The 18,414-nt window shown below is 55.9% G+C and overlaps 3 protein-coding genes across 3 annotated transcripts in view; 2 read left to right on the forward strand and 1 right to left on the reverse strand.

Moving 5' to 3' along the window:
- Positions 1-8,204: 8,204 nt before the first annotated feature.
- Cables2 (Cdk5 and Abl enzyme substrate 2) lies at positions 8,205-14,134 on the forward strand (the record flags this gene model as incomplete). The annotated part of the gene is made up of 9 exons (XM_010637745.2): positions 8,205-8,296; positions 8,386-8,478; positions 9,009-9,086; positions 9,746-9,854; positions 10,320-10,485; positions 10,831-10,934; positions 11,289-11,395; positions 11,744-11,948; positions 12,098-14,134. Coding segments are annotated over 9 exons (1,095 nt in total), but the record flags the coding sequence as incomplete, so codon positions are not given.
- Positions 14,135-14,499: 365 nt separating this feature from the next.
- Positions 14,500-15,731, reverse strand: Rps21 (ribosomal protein S21). Its single transcript, XM_010637757.3, has 6 exons — positions 15,625-15,731; positions 15,427-15,489; positions 15,243-15,306; positions 15,062-15,133; positions 14,652-14,707; positions 14,500-14,563 (listed from the first exon to the last, which is right to left on the reverse strand). The coding sequence occupies exons 2-6, from the start codon at positions 15,474-15,476 to the stop codon at positions 14,554-14,556; spliced, it is 252 nt and encodes an 83-aa protein (XP_010636059.1). The 5' UTR covers positions 15,477-15,489; positions 15,625-15,731; the 3' UTR covers positions 14,500-14,553.
- A 206-nt stretch (positions 15,732-15,937) lies between these two features.
- The window catches only part of Lama5 (laminin subunit alpha 5), an 80,310-nt gene continuing 77,833 nt past the window's right edge, over positions 15,938-18,414 (forward strand). Inside the window, exons 1-2 of the mRNA XM_033766968.1 lie at positions 15,938-16,106; positions 17,149-17,243. Of these exons, the coding sequence (XP_033622859.1) occupies positions 15,938-16,106; positions 17,149-17,243 (264 nt within the window). The remainder of the gene's footprint in view (positions 16,107-17,148; positions 17,244-18,414) is intronic.

Here is an 18,414-nt window from a genome sequence, read left to right on the forward strand (position 1 = left end):
GGCCGGAGCGGGATGGGGCCGCCGGGGCCATCAGCCCAAGCGGGGCCCCCACAGCCGAAGACGCAGGGGTCGGGGTGGCCTGGATCCCAGCAGTCCAGGACACAGGTGTGGGGTTACCTGGGGTATATTCGCCTAGGACGCAGCAGCCAGGGCACAGGGGTAAGCCCAGGATGCAGGCGTCAGAGTTACCCCCGCATGTCAGCCCGCGACTCAGGGATCATGTTGGCCTAGGGGCCACCAGCGCAGGACACGGGGGTCAGGGTGACCTGGGCATTCCGCCTCCATGACTCAGGGATTGGGATGGTCGGGGACTGTCAGTCCAGAATACAGGGGCCAAAGTTGGTGTGTTCTGCAGCACTTCCAACCTAAGTCCCAAGGGTTGGAGTGTCTAGGGCCAATAGTCCAAAGAAGGGGACAGAATTGGAATAACCTCGGTTTTTTCAGCCCCTAAACATGGAGGTCATTGTCCCCTTAATGCTGTCAGCTCCTGAATTTGGGGTCAGGGTCTTCTTCACCTTATAAAATCCCCTGGACTTGAGTTTCAGGGTCTCCGGACCCAGGGGCCTGTTGGCTCTGGACACGGCCCTGCACCCCTGCCCGCTTTGTCAGTGCCCTGGATGCCTGGACTCCCAGGCGTTGCTTCTGTGCCCCGTACATGTCTACCTCCTCTGACCCAGCCTGTGGAGCAGGGTCCTGCTCACACTGCTCATCCAATCTCAGAGCCTTCTGCACCCAGCCAGACCTCGCTGCCCACCATCCCAGAGTTGCCGGGCTCTGCACCATTACCCTGGCCTAGTTTCATTTCTGGGCACCCTCAACCCTCCCAGGGCAGCGCCTCCCAGCTATCCTCCTGCTGTGGAGAGTACTGTGGCTCAGGTGACCCCGCCTCCTGGGTCCCCTCCTGGGCCCTGCTGCCCTCTTCCTGAGGAGTGACTTCAGGAGCCAGGCCTGACTGTGGGGTCCCCTCAGCCAGGCTGCACCTTGGCTCTGTGCTTTGTGGGTGTGCCAGCGTGGAGGGCTTTTCCTACCTGGAGGTCCTCAAGCCACCCCCTACACGAAATCTTAACTGGAGACCCCCCCTGAATGTTCCTGGCTGTCCATGGTGCACTGGCACTTGCCACAGTTACAATCCCAACCGAAAAGTGTGCAGTTCCCAGCTGTGGCCAGGCTGAGAGGGTGCCTGCCTGCCTAAGCCTTTCTACCAGATGTTCGCCCACATACTAGCCTGCCTGCTGCTCCAGGGACAGTCGGAGTGGCCACCGGGGGCCGAGAGATAAGTTTGCCCTAAATGTACCAGCTAGGCACCAAGCATTTGGCATGCCCAGCCCCTTCTTGAAGAGGAGGTTCATAGCACTATTCTGGTATCAAGGAGTTGCTCCTCCCACAGTGGGCAGCGGACTCCAAGGATGAGGACCATCCACCCTGTCTCTGCTCCCAGACCTATCGCTAAGCAAGTGGGGGGCTGCCCTGGTAAAGGGAGCTTCTGGCGACAGGCTTTAGGCTTCCAGGATCCATTGTTTTCAGGGAGTGAGGACAATGGGATCTCCTGGAGGTAGCCCGGAAGTGTTGCTCATGAATGTGGTGTTCCAGCCCAGCTGCAAGAGCACCCCTGGGGTTCAAAGCCTAGCTCTGCACCCAGTGGCTCTGTGACCTTGAGCGGCCAACAGGCCTCTCCAAGCCCCAGTCTCCTTCTGGGACAGGGTCACGTGGAGCCAGGCCACCATGGAGGGTCACATCGCGGGCTGGGGTAGGGTGTGGACATGGAGAGCTCATAGCATTTTTTGCAAAGCTAATGAGAGAAGCATGGAAAGGCTTATTTTCTTCATAGAACTTTTTTATTTTCATTTAACATGGTGATTGAAACCCAAAAGTGAGCTGGCGCTCCGGGCTCCCCAAGCTGGGTTTGCAGCAGTTGTTCTGAAGCCAAGCCTGGCACATCCACGCTGCTCACTTCGTCCTCTGTGCCGGTGTCTTCGGCCAGGTGGGCCTGCCGCCATCTCCTGAGCCCAGCGTGACAAAGGTCCACAAACCAGGCGGTGTACAGCAGCAGCAGTTTGCGGTTCCCCAGTCTGGGGGACAAAGTCCAGTGTCAGGTGTGGAGAGAGCCATGGGGGGGTCCTTCCTGCCTTTTCCAGCTCTGGGTAGCGCAGGCATCCCTTGGCTTGTGGCTGAGTTGCTCTGGTCCCTGCCTCTGCCTCCACATGTTGATCCTCCCAGGGTGTCTGTCTTCATGGCCTTCTCTTCTTAGAAGGACCCAGTCATTGTCTTCATCTTACAGATCACATTTGCTGAGACCTTGTTTCTAGCTGAGGTGCTATCCACAGGCACCAGGGGTTAGGACTTGCGTATCTTGGGGTAGAGCACAGTTCAAACCACAGAAGCCCTAGCTAGTGTCCCCACGCTAGTGAGGGAAGGAGATGGCTTTCTGCACATCACACGGAGCTGGGCGGCTGTGGGGGACAGACCCTCCCCGCACAGGAGCCCTTCTGGACCTGACTGCAAGACACTGCTCTCAGCCAGGTCCCACCTAGGAGTCAGTGGCTGCCAGGTTAAACCCATTTAGTCCAGCATCTGGTAGTTTGTTTATAGCCCTGATTGAGTGTCTCTCTCTCACTCCAGCTGGGAAACAGCTGGGTGTGGTTAGCTGAGGCTGGGTCCCAGAGACACATGTCCCTGCGGCATCCCAGCAGCCTGGCCAGGACCAGGACCTGGCCTCCAGGTCCCTCCCTACCCTGGGACCCCACTTGGTCCTCACACTGTGTGAAGCATCCTGCTGGGAGTGAGGGAACCCAGGGCTCTGGCTTTGCCTGGAACTCTGGAAGATGAGTGCCGGAGACCAGCAGGGTCTCCAGTGTGCCAGGCACGGTGCTCACCCCAGGAGATGGAACAGCAGGCTGGCCAGACAAGACCACCGCCCACCCTTCCTGTGGGGAGGCACAGGGGTCAGTGCTGAGTGTGCAGGCTCACAGCCAGTCGCGTGTGGTCACGTGGTGGAGGGGCTCCCTGTTCTCACCAGTGTCTCAGCACCTTCCCGCAGCTGGTGGCTCCTAAGTCCAGCCCCAGATTGTACAGCCCCTTCTTTTTGTCTGGGTTCCTAATGGTGACATGATCTTCATTCTCAGAGAGGAGCCTGCCTCACACAGCCTGCCCAGTGTGGAGGCTAGAAGGCGAAGAAGCCTAGATGGTTAGCAAGCTCGATGCGGCGTGTAAGGCCAGTGCGTCTGTCCGGCCTGTGATCACCCTTTGGGTGAGGTGTTGGCACAGGGTTGCCCCCTTTATTAAGGGCGGTTCTGAGGTTGTGTTGGGTCATGGGTCTCCGGCCACCTCCCTACAGCCCCAGTCCCTGACCTCTTCCCACAGCTCAGACATAGGCAGCTCTGGGGCTGTTGCTGCCATGTGAGGAGCTGGAGCACGCCACCGTGTCTTCTGTGGGGTCACAGCATCCTGGGGGCACAACTCGGACTCGCCAGAACACCCAGGGGATGGGCAGTGTCAACTGAGATCACACAGGCCGAACTTTTGCGGGTCTGTTTGCTTCTAGCGCTTTTCCGTCAGGTGTGGGGTGCATGTGCTCAGGTGGAGTGTGAGGACCCGGAGGAAGGCTGCCTGTCACACCACGCTGACAAGTCTCCCCAACCTCTGCTTCCCGCAGTGGGGCCAGCACAGGTCACGCCAGGTCCCTGCAGGCACCGGCTGCTCCTGCCAGCTGTGCGGTCACAGGTCCTAGTTGAATATCTTGGTGATTCTGTCCCCACCTACAACCAAGAGGAACACTGCCTGAGCTCACAAGTGAAATATTCCGCGGGGAAAGAGAGCAAAAAATCACAAGGAAGAGAACTTCGGGACCAGCCTGGAACAAATTTTAAAAGCTGCCAAGAAGAACAAGTCTCTGGAGTAACAAAATCACAGGAGAAGCCAGACCGCAGAGATCAGGCTCTGCCTGCAGCTCCTCCTCGGGCCAACAGGGGGCCCTGCCTTCCACCACCATCACCACCTCTGTGGGCCTCCAAATGAGGTCTCAGGTGTGCTGAGTAATTACCGGAGGGAGTGAGCCATGAGAGCCACTGGGGCAGAAACAGAGCAGGGCTGACTGTTCCCTGGGATGGTCCCCACAGACCCCATGACTCCAGCAGCTGCTTTGTTCCCGACATCCAGCCTGCGTCCACTTGGGGCAGGCCCTGTCTGCCCTCGCTCGGCACAGGGTCAGGGCTAACCTGGCACCAGGTGCCCCAGGGTGTCTGCCTGAGACACCTCACCTGTGGCTGGGCACCAGGCTGGCAAGTACCCTGCCCCACCACCGGCTGGGGTGGTGAATGAGGCCCAGCCTAAACGAGACAATGAGAAGCTGTCTGCATTTTCCTGAATTTACATCTGTTTTTATCGAGCTCCTGTGTCTTTATCATTTAAAAGATTTAATTTACTGAGTAAAAAGGAGAATTTGCCAGGATGTGGTGGCACACACCTGTAATCCCAGCACTCAGAGGCTGAGGCAGGGGGATTGCCATGAAGTTGAGGCCAGCCTGGGCTACATAACACAGTAAGTTCAAGTCCAGCCTGAATTTCATAGTGATGTCGTGTCTCAAAGAAACGAAAAAGAAAGGAGATCTTGTGGGTTTGGATCAAGGTGACAGACTTGGAACTGACCAGGACCTGAAGTGACCTTGCTGTGTGACCATGCACAAAGGCAGAGCCTCTCTGAGCAGGTGTGTTGATGTGAGGTGGGGGAGCACTGTGCCCTGCCTGCACCTGGCTCCCAGGTAAATGCTGGCCAGGTGGGCGGCAGGGCAGGGCCTGTATGAGGACAGCGCTCCTCTCCTTCCCCAGGACCCAGAGCTTGGCTCACGCTTTTTCTTTCTCCTCCACCTCCTTTTTTTTTCCCCCTCTCAGTAAGTAGGGATTGAACCCAAACCAGGGCCTTAGCACTGAGCTACATCCATAGTCCTTCTTAATTTCCATAAGTTGCCCGGGCTGGGCTTGAACTTGCCATCCTCCTGCCTCAGCCTCCCAGAGTGCTAGAATCATTAATGAATACCCTGGGCTGTATTGCTTGATAAGTGCTCAGAGCTGTTCTGAAACCTGAGCAGATAGCAGGCTGATGCTGGATCACATCACCTGTCTATCTGCAGCCCGACTACCATGTAGCATCAGCCCCTGGGTCCTCCAGTCTAAACAGCTGCAACGAATTATCTGCACCGGGTAGCTTAAACAGCAGGCCTTTATTTCTCACATTCTTGGTGGTTTATTTTGGTTTTGGTTTTCATTTTTTTGGTGCTGGGGATCGAACTCGGGCCCTTGCGCTTGCAAGGCAGGCAGCAGAACCACTGACCAAATCCTTGGCTTTCTCAAATTCTTGAGAGGACAGACTTGGTTCCTTTGGACCCCCTTGGTGTGTAGCACCTCTCCTCTCCGAGTCTTCCCAGTGTCCTCTATGTGTGTCTGTGACCTCGTCTCTTAGTAACCTCTGTAAATACGTGCACACCTTTCTAGTTCCAGCTCTCAGGAGGATGAGGCCAGAGGATCACAGGTTCAAGCCTGGGCTACAACAATGAGGCTGTTTTGAAAAGATACAATCACGTGCTGAAAGTGGGGGTGGGACACAATTCAGCCTGTCCCCCCCAGCAGCAGTGAGTACCAAGGACCTGTCTGCACCTTCACTAAGGGCCAGGGCCGAGGTTTGGCTTGCCAGGCTTGCGAGCCTTGTGTGGCTGTACCTTTCCACAGCTCGGTGTCTTGCCATTTCAAACCATTGTCCCTTGTGTGGCTGGAGGTTTTGTACTCTTGTCCTCAAGGGTAGCACAGTGGAACCTGCATGGTCTGCACCCCCCGGGTGTGCGTGAACCTCTGCTGGTCACCAGGCAGAGGAGCCACCCAGGCTGCTGGAGGGCTCGCTGACCAGAGGACAGCTGGGGTCGGGGCTCAGGCTGCAGCACGTGCCCATGGCAGCGGAAGTGTGAGGCCTTCGGGCTTGCAAGAGCTCCCAGGACAGACGTGGACAGCTGCTCGCATGTGCAGCCCCAGTGCCAGAGGATGTGACAGGAGCCTCCAGAGCAGACAGTATTGCAGGTGGCCAGCACCAGAACTAGCTGGACCTCTTCCCTACTCCTGGAGTCCCTCTGCACTCAGGCCACACTGCCTGGAAGAACAGTTGCTTGTGCAAGTTGTCTCCAGTTCCACCTTGGCCTTGCCTCCTGGGACTTGCTGGTTCACTGCAGCGGCAGGAGCTTTCCTTTCTGAGTCCCCAGAAGGGTCCTTGCGTCTCCCTCTGATGCACCTGTGGCTGGTATTCCTGACCCTTTGGTGCACAGTAAGACACAGGTGTACCAGGTATTGTGTTCAGCACTGAGCAGGTGCTTAATGGGATTGAGTCGCCTCGAATACAGTCACCATCCACAGTACTGGCACCACCTGTGGGCCTTCGCTGTCCCCCATTATGCTGTGGGTGGTTTTCCTGTTACCACAATGTTGCACGTGTTGTCTTTGACTTTACAAGCTATGCTTTTGGAATCCTTTGTGGGTCTAAGCACAAACATCTATAGCCCCTGGCACAAGCAGAGAGCAAAGCTGACTGCTTCTGAGACAGGAAAGAAAACCCAGCTTGGTCCTACAGGGCAGCTGGATGCTGTGCCCTGTGGGAAGTTCCTTCTGTAGCTGTTCATCCATGCAACAAATGTATGGCCCAGCTCTTTGCTGTGGAAAATGCCTGGGAAATTCCCAAACCTAGGTAGAAGGGGAGTGGCTTGTGTCTCTTGTAGGTTTCTCTTGGGGAGGTCTTGGCCCCTCGCCTGGGCTGAGCTTGGCACCCCTGTGGTTTGAGGCCTTCCTTGGACCAGCAGTGCACTCCTGGGAATCTCCCCGCAGAGCTGTCCAGTGAGAGTGCGTGTGCTGCTCTAACATCCCAGGCCCAGGCTCCCCCAGGGACTGTGATCAGGTGACCATTGGGGCTCCCACCCACAAGGCGGGTCAGGCTCTGCTTCCACCAGGGCCTGAATGTGTCTGACACAGAAGCTGTGGGATGCTGAGTGAGAGGGAGGCTGGCATACAGCCGAGTGTGGCCTGGGTGCTACGGTGCATGCCACGGTCCTGAGGTGACCAGACAGTGTTTAAGTGCTTGCTTCTCTGATAATGGCAGAATAAACTGTGCAGCAGATGCTGGGCCCTGCACCTTGGAGCCCCATGCCCCGCTTGGTGCAGCTTGGTCGGGACTCCTCCATCTCTGTCCTTCCGGTGGGGCCTGGCTCGGACCACCCAGTGGGCAGAAGGATTGGGTAACTTGTTAGTCTCAGAGCCAGCAGTGCCTCCTGCCTTCCGTGGTGATCTTGACCTTGGTGCCCCTGGCCTCCGGGTGCCATCCTCACAGCTTTGCCATTGGCATGGCTTGTGGGAAGATAGGTGTGCACCCTGTGAGGGCCAGGAGGTCAGGGAACAGCCACGGCAGTGCCCCTGGGACTAATAACCCAAGTTCATCATCCAGCGCAAAGGTGTAGCTGTATGGGTTCTGAGTCCTAGGCTTGGGACGGCTGTCGCCAGCACACAGCACATGGCCCCCTGGAGCCTGCCTCGTATGACACTTGAACTCTGCCTCCTGCTCCCTGACCTCACAGGTGCAGGTACTGAGGACCCAGCACTGAGCACACAGCACCCCATCCTGTGGAGGCCAAAGCCATAGGGGAGGCATACAAGAAGGACCCCTACCAGTAGTGACAGCACTGCCAGCAGGTCACACGGTCACAGGATAGCAGGGCTTCACTGAGAGACAGCACATGAATACCAAGCCAGAGTCCAGAAGGAGCTGGCCTCGGCAGAGCTGGAAAAGAATGCTCCAGACTAGGAACAGCCCTGCACGGGTACTGAGTGGGGAGTAGTGGCCTGCTGCACGGGGGCGCTGGTGTGTTCATTGCCCTGGGCTGGCTGTGGCCCCCAAGGGCCTGCCCTACTGCAGAGGGCATAGTCATGCCCACCACAGTAGGCCCCTGTGGAAGAGCCCTGGAGATCCAGCTATGCACCAAGTGCCCTCAGGCATCCGGGAAGGTTGGTATGATTTGTTCTAAGGAGGTCACCTGGCAGGACTGCAGTCCCCAGCCAGGGGCACGGAGAGTGCTGTCTTCTCACCACAAAGCCCTGAGCCCCAGAGCTGAGCGTCTGCACAGTAGGGTACTGGAGCGAGCTGCCAGTGGTTCCTGAGTGGGCCGTGCCGTCTGTGCTGAAGACTCTGTCTTCCTTACAGGCGGCGAGTCGCGTCCCAGCGCTGCTCTCTCGAGTTCCTGGAAGACACGATGGCCTGCACCTCAGTACAGAGGTACGCACCCCACTGCCCCAACCCTAGGGCAGCCACTGACCCCGAGAAGCCCCAGAAGGGCAGGCATGACCTGCTTTTTCACCTTGCAGAGCCAAACATGTGTCCGGGTCGCCTAGACACAAAGGTCTGAAGAAGACCCACTTCATCAAGAACATGAGGCAGTATGACACGAGGAACAGCAGGTACGGCGCCTCAGCGCCAGGGACCCCAGGGTCTGGGCCGTGGTCCCGGAGCCCGCTTCATGGGCTCCGGATGTTTAGGGGTGCCTCACCTCCCTCTACTACCTGACCAGAGGCTCCCTGGCATGGCCTGCAAGCCACTCACTGCGAAGTCCAGGGAAGAGCCACAGCTGGACACGCCTGTGGGGCAAGAATGAAAGGGAAGTTGGAAACAGGCAGGCGCAGCCGGAGATGCACCAATGGAGGAGGTGCGGTCACGTTTGGGAGCACACAGGAGGCTGAGCCAGACCTAGTACCCAGCTGCCCACAGCACTGGGCTGGGCCCCAGGAGGCTGCGCGTGGCTAAGCGTGGCTGACCCTCCCTCCATAATGCCAGTTGCTGTGACACAGAGGCCCAGAGCGAGGTCGCCCTGCCAGGGCTGCATCTAGGCTTGGAAGGACACTTCCTCTCCAGCCACTCTGGGCCTCCTCGGGTCGATGGGAAATGCCCGTCACTCTGGAACAGCACTGCCCACCCCACCCGCCTCTTACAGGATCGTGCTCATCTGTGCCAAGCGGTCCCTGTGCGCAGCCTTCTCGGTCCTGCCGTATGGAGAAGGCCTGCGGATCAGGTGAGTGTTCCCAGCATGAAGATGTTTCCCACCCACCAAGTGCAGGCGGGGCCTGTGGGCTCTCAGGGACTTGCAGGGCCAGCGTGTCAGCTGCCCCCAGAGCTCAGGAGACCCAGACGTTTCCTGTCCTTGTTCTCCAGGGGACTGTGGTTTGTGTCCAACCTTCTGTATTTAGGCTGCCTGGGATGTTCCTGTCCATCTTAGAGACACAGTTTTGCTTCCTTGTGACCAGGCCAGGCAGTTGTGTCCTGAGCACAATTTGGGAAAGAAGGAGATGGCTGTGGGGCGGGACAGCATTGTGTGTGACCCTGGCATATGTAAAACAGCAACAGAAACCTCCTGCCTGGGTAAGCGACCAGTTCTCAAGGTCCAAGCTCAGCTGCTGAGAGGTGTGACTGCAGGTGAAGGGTTTTACGAACCCAGAAGGCAAGCTTGGGCAAGTGAAGGTAAGTGCCAGTGACATCAGGTGCTGCCAGCCCCCAGGGGTGTGAACAGGCAGCAGTGAGGAGAAAGGTGGCCTTACAAGAGAAGCGTGCCCTGCCCACACCTGTGAGTCATTCCCGTGTGAGGGGCTACGCAGATGGATGGTGGGCTGGGCTGCTGGAGCTGGACTCAGCATGGGCACAATGGCCACTGCCCCCTTCTCCTCTGCATTGCAGTGACCTAAGGGTGGACAGCCAGAAGCAGAGGCATCCGTCCGGTGGCATGTCTGTTTCTTCTGAGATGGTCTTTGAGTTGGAAGGCGTTGAACTGGGAGCAGATGGAAAGGCAAGAGCCCCATGGACATTTGGTGGCCAGCACGGTCGGGGCCGGAAGGGCAGGAACATGGGAAGGCACCTTTCTCCTTAATCTGAAAAATGGGTCAGCAGCTGCCCTTGCTCCAGCCCTGAGAAATCCCCCGAGTGTGAGTGACACGGCAGAGGTGTGTGTGGCATCACCTTGCTGCAGCCTGAGCTCTTCACACTAGCCCCACCTCTGGGCTGGAAGGCTGAGGCCCAGGGTCCTCAGGGCGGGGAAAGTGTCCCACTGCTACAGGCCCAGATGAGTGGGAAGCTGTGCTCCAGAACACCGTGATGCCTGAAACACCAGCCCCAAGGGAGCGCGTGGCGTGGAGCTCACAGCTCCTCTGGGCTCTGGCTTGTGCTGCTCTCGGGAGGGTAGAAGTCTGCACCTGGCCTTCATGCAGTGCAGTGTAGGGAAGCAGGCTGAGCCCTACCATGATTACCTTTCCAGGTTGTCTCCTATGCAAAGTTCCTGTACCCTACCAATGCCTTGGTTGCACATAAGAGTGACAGCCATGGCCTGCTGCCCCAGCCTCGGCCCAGCATCCCCCGGGCTCTGCCAGGGTCGAGACACAAATCTGCCACCACCAAGGCAACACCAGCTACCACAGAACTAGGTAGGCACCCACCTTCCGCATGGCATGGACCTGGGTGACATACAGGCCTTCACTGTGGCACAGGCTGTGCAGTACCAATAAGCCACATTCACACCCAAAGCCCTCACTGCAGAGCCTGCCTCAGGAGCAAGGTCAGTGGCAGCCTCTCTAGAGAAACAGCTGCAGTTAGCACAGCCAGGCGGCGAAGACCCCGCCCTGGGCTGCTCCAGAGGGGTCCTGCTCTCTGCTGCACCCACAGGTCCTGGGGCAGAGAGTAGCCATAGCCCCAGTGCCTTCCCCAGACTTAAGCAGTTTTGCTGGTTCTGATGGAAGTTGTAGTGGGTCAGGAGCCGCCTCTCCTTTCAGGGAGCGATGGGGGAGACACCCTGGAGTACAACCCCAACCTCCTGGACGACCCCCAGTGGCCCTGTGGAAAGCACAAGCGTGTCCTCATCTTTGCCTCGTATATGGTAAGGGCCTACTACCACAGTATGCAGGCCTCACACCTTGCCCTGCCATGGAACCGCCTGGGGCAGGCTGTGAGCAGCCTTCCCCAGCATGCAGAACCCCAGCACAGCCAGCCCAGAGGGTACCTTGCCCCAGAGCAGGCAGTGTGTAAGGCCAGCCAGAAGCCATACGCCCCTGGGTCATCCTGGGTGCCTGGCTGGGCCTCCTGCTGAGGACAGACGGGCTCTAAGCCATTTTGCCCTCAGGCCCAGGTGCCTCCCTGGAAACCCTACATGCTCACTTGTGCAAGTCCAGGTCAAGCAGAACCCTCCCTCAAGGTGGGGGGGCCACCCCTACCCTCTCCATCTCTGTGGCAGACCACAGTGATAGAGTACGTGAAGCCCTCGGACCTCAAGAAGGACATGAACGAGACCTTCAGAGAAAAGTTTCCATACATCAAACTGACATTGAGCAAAATCAGGAGGTAAGGGTGGGGAGGGGAGGAGGGGGTGAAGGGAGGGTGGGGACAAGGGGAAAAAATGAGAACCAAGACCTGGCATGTAAAGGTACAAGATCCCAGTAATGAATGTAACTGTACTGTCTACCTAGAATGTACCAATAATTTCAATTTAAATTAAAAAAAAATCAGGAGGTAAGGAAGAGCCAGGCGATGCCCTAGCCTCGCCTCCTCCCTCAATTGTGTGCCCGGTGCTGGGCTATCCCCGTGAAGGCTGTGGCACCTTTTCTGATGCCTGGCATGGGACAAGCCATGGGTGGGTGGCCATGGCCTCTGCCCCACGGACCCCGCCTCCATCTCACACCCCACCTGCAGTTTGAAGCGGGAGATGCGGAACCTGTCTGAGGAGTGCAGCCTGGAGCCCGTGACCGTGTCCATGGCCTACGTGTACTTCGAGAAGCTCGTGCTACAGGGCAAGCTCAACAAACAGAACCGCAAGCTGTGCGCTGGCGCCTGCGTGCTACTCGCTGCCAAGATCAGCAGCGACCTCCGCAAGAACGAAGTGAAGCAGCTCATCGATGTGAGTGTGGGGTCCCCACTGCAGCTGTGCCTGCAGCTGAGGAACAGGGAGGGCTGTCACCTGCTTGACTGTGGGGCAGCCTGTGCCCAAAGCTGCTGCCAACCCAGGCAAGGGTTGGGCCTGTTTAACCTTTCTCTCCTCCAATGCAGAAGCTGGAAGAAAGATTCCGATTCAACAGGCGAGATCTCATTGGGTTTGAGTTCACAGTGCTCGTGGCTTTGGAACTGGCCTTGTATCTTCCGGAGAACCAAGTGTTACCTCACTACAGACGCCTCACCCAGCAGTTCTAGCCAGGCCACAGCCTCGAAGGAAGCTACTCAGCAGGGAGGTATGTTCCTCGGCCAGGGCCTCCAGCACCTGTGTGTCCACCCACCCCGCCTGCTGCCCTCCTCTACGTCTGAGCTTCCTAGCCAGTGCACCTCATTTCTTTACCGTTTCTCCTTGGAAAGAGACATTGCTTATGTCCAAAGTGCACCAGACCCTCTAAGGGTATCTCAGAATTTTCCTGGAGCTTTACATGAGCAGTGCGGGGTCTGCTTGGTTTCTCACATGCCTGTGGCCAGCCTGGCACCAGGACCTTTGGTTTTCATGTGTGATGGTGAATCCTGAGTTCTGGCCATCTTCCTCCCTTCGCCTTACCTTTGCAAACCACCAGCTGCAGCCCTAGCATCACAGATCTGAGTGTCCAGATCAGAAGCATGCCGAGATTGCCAGGTTTGACTTCTCAAGTATCCATCTTGGATATTCATTTTTCTGGATGTGGCAGAGTGGCCCCATAGCCCCAGCCGTGTCTCCCAGCATCTACACCTGCTGGCTCCATATTCACCTGAGCCTCCCCCATCAGCACTGGCTTTGGTGTTAGTTTAAGCCACCAAGATCAAACTCCTTGTCTGTTCTGATCTTTCTTTAACTCTTGGACCTGTTTTTAAGTATCGCATCACTGTGAAATCCCACGATGCTGTGTCCATGCCCCACAAGGCTTAGCAGACACCAGCCCAGCCTTGGCCAGGCCCCACCCTCTTGCTTCTGATCAGGAAAACCCACTCACCCACAACACTGGAACTTCAGGACAACTGCTGACTCTTGGCTTTTGACTTTCCTAAGCAATAATGTGGCCAAGAAATGTATTTTGACTTGGGATTTGGCTCTGAGGTTTCCCAGTGTGCCTAAGACATCCAGGTACGGATGTAGACTAGAAGCCAAGCTGGGATGATGGTTGGTTTGGCCCTGGCTGACAGAGCACCAGCTCTCCATTCACCAGATCAGGGACAGTGGGTCTTACACAAACTGGTCCAGGGAGCCCCATGGAAGGCTTGACCTGACACCACATGAAGGCACCGACCAGTATGTGATCCACAGAATCCGCAGTCAGTGCCTTTTCCCCATCAGGAAGTAGATTCTGTCTTGGCCAGTTCAGTCAGCATGGTGGACCACGCCACATAGCCACCATTGTCCCTTCTCTGCAAGACTGGCCACGGGGAACCTGGGCCATCTGCTTTTCCAAGTTTGTCCAATATTTTTGCAGTGGACCACATGGCTATTTGCTGCCCCATCAAAAACACTGAGGAACCAAGGAATTCTGCTTTTCCTCAGGGGCCAGCTAATCTCAAAAACAGCCATTCTGCTGACATCCTGCAGATCTGCCTGTCACTGGCAGAGCTAAAGGGAAATGCTAACCTGCTTGAGGGACTCAGTACTTGCCTGCCTTCTCCCTGCACTCACCCAGGCCCTGAGCAGCAATAAGCCAGAGCACACAAAGGGAAGACTGCAGGACAGGGAGGAATCAGTCCTCATTGGTTTCTCAAGCTATCAAGTCTCCCATTCAGCATGCCAAGGAGTTTCTTCTGTGCACCCAAGGCTATACCCCAACACTGGGCCTAAAGCCAGGCAACCATTCCCTTGACTGTCTGCCACCAAATGTTATCTTCTGGGCATTCCACCTGTGAACCCTGGAAGGGGCTGACTCTACACACTGCTCTGGTTTACAACCTACTCTCTGGGGCACATCCCCTTAGGGCTTCCATTGATGTTAGTGTGGAGAAAATGGCTGATGAACACAGTAACAACTTAAAGTTATTTATGTGGAGAGATTTAGTCAGTTATCATACTGGTCCATTTGAAGTTCTTCAGTATGTCCTTTTCACAACGCCAAGAACTGCCACTGTGTGGTATCTTTGAGAGCTGCTACAACAAAGCCAACACACCAAATGACAGCCTGAACCTGTCATCCTCTAGATAGACCAAGTCCAGAAGTCTGAGCTATGCCCAAGATATTCAGCTGGGCTGTGACCAAACAAAACCAGACCTGGTGCAACTTCCTCAGCACCCAGCAGTTGTGAACATACGTGTGCATAAATGAGTGTCTGACCTCAGAATGTTCAAGTTACTTGTCATGGGTAATGTATTTGTCTGTTGAAGTAAAGCTGTTTTGCAACATGCTCCATAGTTTTCTTTGAACTAACCAGATACGCTGCCCCACTCTAGTCACCCACTCCAAGTCAAAAGCTAGCCCTGTTCCCAAGCCCACAGGGAGAGAATGAACCAACACAGGTGTTTTATGACTGTTTATTTATGAGCCGTGTTGCACATCCACAACTCTCTCCACTCAGAAGTTCCTGCAATAAGGGAAGAAAAGCAATGTTACAATCATGTCTCTGGGATGATCCTTGACCACTTTACCCAAGTGTGAAAATGGCCTCTTACTTAGAGACGATGCCATCAGCCTTGGCCAATCGTAGAATAGAGTCATCTGATTCACCCTGGAAAAAATTCTCTCTCAGAATATTTCCACCATGGCTACTTGGGCTGGCAGGAAGTCCTGCATGCACCATCAAACTGGTGTTTCTACCCAGAAGAAGGGACAAACAGCAGACAAGCACTGCCAGTGAGCAGACACTAGCAAGCTCCTAGTTAAAGGCAGGGCCGACCTGGGCCCAAGTACCCACTTTCTACCCCAGGAAAAAGCACCCAATAAACTTACTGTTGCCTACAATTTATTCTGACCTAAAGAATAAACACCATTACGTGCTCAAATGCCCAGGTCCAAACCCACAGCAACCGAAAGCTGGAGGAAAGGAGTCCACGCATTAAGCAAAGCGTAGGTAAACACTCACCATCCTGCGAATGGCCCCGCAGATGGCATAGGTTTTAAACTGGCCGTTAAACCTACCGGTGACCTTATCAACCTATGAAAGAAAAACGGAACGGCCACTAATCGGTCCTAATCGGGAGTTTGAGAAAGAAAGTACAAAACCAGTCCGAGACCCTTCCCGTGGGGACAGGTTCCCGTCTCACCTCGGCCACGTTCATCTGGATGGACGCGTGGTCCTTGGCACCAATAATGCGGTTGCTGGCGGAGCTGCGGTAAGAAAGCGCAGTGAGCGGGGAGGAGCTGCGGAGGGCCGGCCCGGGGACGAGGGGAGCACCGGACAACCGACAAGAAAGGGCCGCGGACGCAGCAAGCGGGGCGGACACTCACCATTTCCGCGGCACGTACAGGTCCACGAACTCGCCCGCGTCGTTCTGCATATCGAGGCCCGGCCTAGGGAGGCAGCGCACGGCGCCACGAGCTCAGACCCGTCCGCGCCCCGCACTTTGGGAGCCCCGCCCGGGCACATCTCTCACTTCTAAAACCCTGCCGGGTCGGCCCTCGCCTAACCAGCCCCGCGAACCCTACCTGCTGCCTCCTCGACGAGCGCCGGCAAAGAGAGGAAGTGGCGCGTTCCTCGAGGGCGCTATTGCGGACGAGGGCGGGGCCTCCACGAGCACTTCCGGGTCACGCAGCCGCGTGAGCCTGCGCGGTACGTCCCTGCCGGCCGGTGTCGACCGGACACATTCGCTTCCGGCGCAGAGAGGCTACGCCCCGCCCAGTCCTGCGCGTGCGCAGCGGTTCTGAGAGGAAGCGGACACCTGCGGCCGTCTTCCTCCGGCCAGCCGCTGTCTCAGCTTCCTGGTGCGGGGCAGAGACACCTTGCTGTGGCCTCGGAGAGATGTTGGTCTCTCTGGAGGACGGTAACGGCGAAGGAAGGCGCCCAGCCCGCCAGAAAGGCCGCGCAGGGCGTAAGAAACCGGCGCGACCCGGCGGCCCTCTCGCGGGTGTGGGGGTTTTGGGGGCACCCGCCGCTCGCCGCTGGAAACCCCTTCCAGAGGGCGCTGGAGGTGACGCGATGAGCCGGTTCCTGATGACAGCAGGGCGAAGACAGCCGGTGGGTCCTGGAAGGCCTGGGTCGCAGCCTGAACTCTTGTTACCGCAGGAGCCCGCCAGCGAGGGAGCAGGGGGCCTCGGTCGGGTCTCCTCCGGGTGGACGATGGAGCCCTAGGATTGGAAACCCACCCCTGGGGAGACGGGACCTGAGCGCGGAAAGAGCGTGGCCCAGCCTAGTGCCAAACCCCGTAGCCTTGCCCTGCACAGTCTGACACCACCCCATCCCCCAGCAGTACTGAGAAGTGCTTATGCTAGTCTATTCCTGGTGAAAATAGAGCACTCCAAGACCGGAGGTAACACCCCAGGCTCACCGCTACCCCAAATTCATGGGAGTGTCAGCAGATCCCGTGGGGAAAGCGCAAGACAGCCGCGTCCTGCTTTCCTGGGGGGGTCTGCCCCTCGGGTTCCATCCGGGTCCCTTCTCTGACCCAAGCATAGCTCAGATGATGCTATCAGAGCCCTCCCAGAACCACGTCTTTCTCTTCATATGCCAGTCTGCTTAGCATTAAGCCCTAACAGTTAACTGTGTGTGGAGGTCGTCTCCTCGGGGACTGGAGCTGCGCACCGTGTAGCACTGCACACAGCAGGCTCACAGGGCACGGTGCTGAATGAATGCACCAGGAGCCCTCGGCACAGCACAGTCTGAGGGAGAGGGTTTAACATCTGGGGCAGTGGGAACTGAGGCTGCAAATTGCCTGCTCCTGCCTGCAAACCAGGTGTGACGTGGCCAGTGTGTATGCTGGGCCATGCATCAGAGGTGAGGTCATCAAGGCTACTGTCCTCTGTGAAGGTTGCTGAGGCAGTTCTTTCCAGAAACTCCAGAGTGTGTATAGAGGGGACATCTGCAGCTGGCCTGGCCATGTCTGTGTGGGGTGGCCCCACAAAGATGGGGTCAATATTCTCTTCGTCTGGACAGCCAGAGATGGAGAATCTGGAAACTCAGAGGTCTGTGAGGGTTTCCCTGAACACTCACCCCTTGTCTGTACCATTCCTCAGGTTGGGGAAAGATCCTTGTAAATGCTCCAGGGACAGGATGGAGTGCACCTGCTGGACTGGAACAGCACTGGTTCCCAGCAGCCAGGCTTGCAAAGGTCAGTTCACAAGGCACTGGGTAAAGTACTCAGATCCTGGCTCAGTAATGGGTAATAACTATGCATGCTCTAGTGCTGCCTTGGCCCTACTTAACAGATCATAAAAGTAGTAGCTGGAAGGATCAAACCGATTGTGAGTAATGACACATCCCCGAAGAACTGCTTAAGATGTTTGAGGAATACAGTCAACATTAAGCACCCACAAGGTGACGTTCACATAGTCTGCCATCCAGTAAAGTACAACCAGGCACACCGTGAAGCAGAAAAATAAGGCTGTTAACGAGAGGAAAAATCAGCCCATGGAAATGGATCCAGAAGCGACACAGATGTTGGAAGTAGCACACAAGGGCATTATGAGGGTTTTATGTAACCCATCTATTCAAAAAGTTCAATAGAGAAGTGGAAAACACACAAAAGAATCCTAATTAAATTATTAGATAATACGTTTCATCAGCTGCCACTGAGGTGATTGGTCCTTCAAAAGAAGACCAGGTGTGATGGCACATGTCTGTGATCCCAGCACTTGGGAGGCTAAGGCAGGAGAATCTCAAGTTCAAGACCAGTCTGGAGTACATAGTGAGACCATGTCTCAAAATAAAATAAAATAGAGGCAGGCACATATGGAGAGAAATGATAGCTGAAAATTTTCTAGATTTCATGAAAGCTAAACTCACAATTTCCACCATACAGAAGTGATACATTTTTGAGGGGATGGGTCTGTTTACCCTGATTTAAAAAGTAATGTAAGGCTGGGGATTTAGCTCAGTGGCATTGCACCTGCCTTGCAGGCACAAGGTTCTAGGTTTGATCCCCAGTACCCCCACCAAAAAATGTGTATGTGTATCACAATATCTTATGGTATCCCCTAAATACAATATATATATCTATTTTTTAAAAAACTTACAGGAGGCAGGAGGGCTACACATTCAAGCTTGCATAAGAGTGAGACCCTGTCTCAAAAAAATTAAAAATGGCTGCAGGTGTATCTCAGTGTGAAAGACCCTTGATGATACAACTTTCTCACTGGAAACAAAACAAGTGAGAAGACTGGTAGAGCATCCTGAAAGCGCTTAAAGGAAAGAATCTGTCAGGCCAGGGATATAGATCAGTGGTTCCGCTGCCTGCCTTGCAAGCCCTGAGTTCGATACCCAGTACAAAAAAAAAAAAAAAA

This window comes from Fukomys damarensis, unplaced genomic scaffold, assembly GCF_012274545.1.
Source record: "Fukomys damarensis isolate Sample0158 unplaced genomic scaffold, DMR_v1.0_HiC HiC_scaffold_22, whole genome shotgun sequence".
NCBI lineage: Eukaryota > Metazoa > Chordata > Mammalia > Rodentia > Bathyergidae > Fukomys > Fukomys damarensis.

Coding starts and splice junctions, on each gene's coding strand:
- Rps21 (XM_010637757.3), bottom strand. CDS start 15,476: ATGCAGAACGACGCGGGCGAGTTCGTGGACCTGTACGTGCCGCGGAAA. Junction 15,307..15,426: donor CTGTACGTGCCGCGGAAATG/GTGAGTGTCCGC, acceptor TTCTTACCGCAG/CTCCGCCAGCAACCGCATTA. Junction 14,708..15,061: donor GCGGGGCCATTCGCAGGATG/GTGAGTGTTTAC, acceptor AATTTTTTCCAG/GGTGAATCAGATGACTCTAT.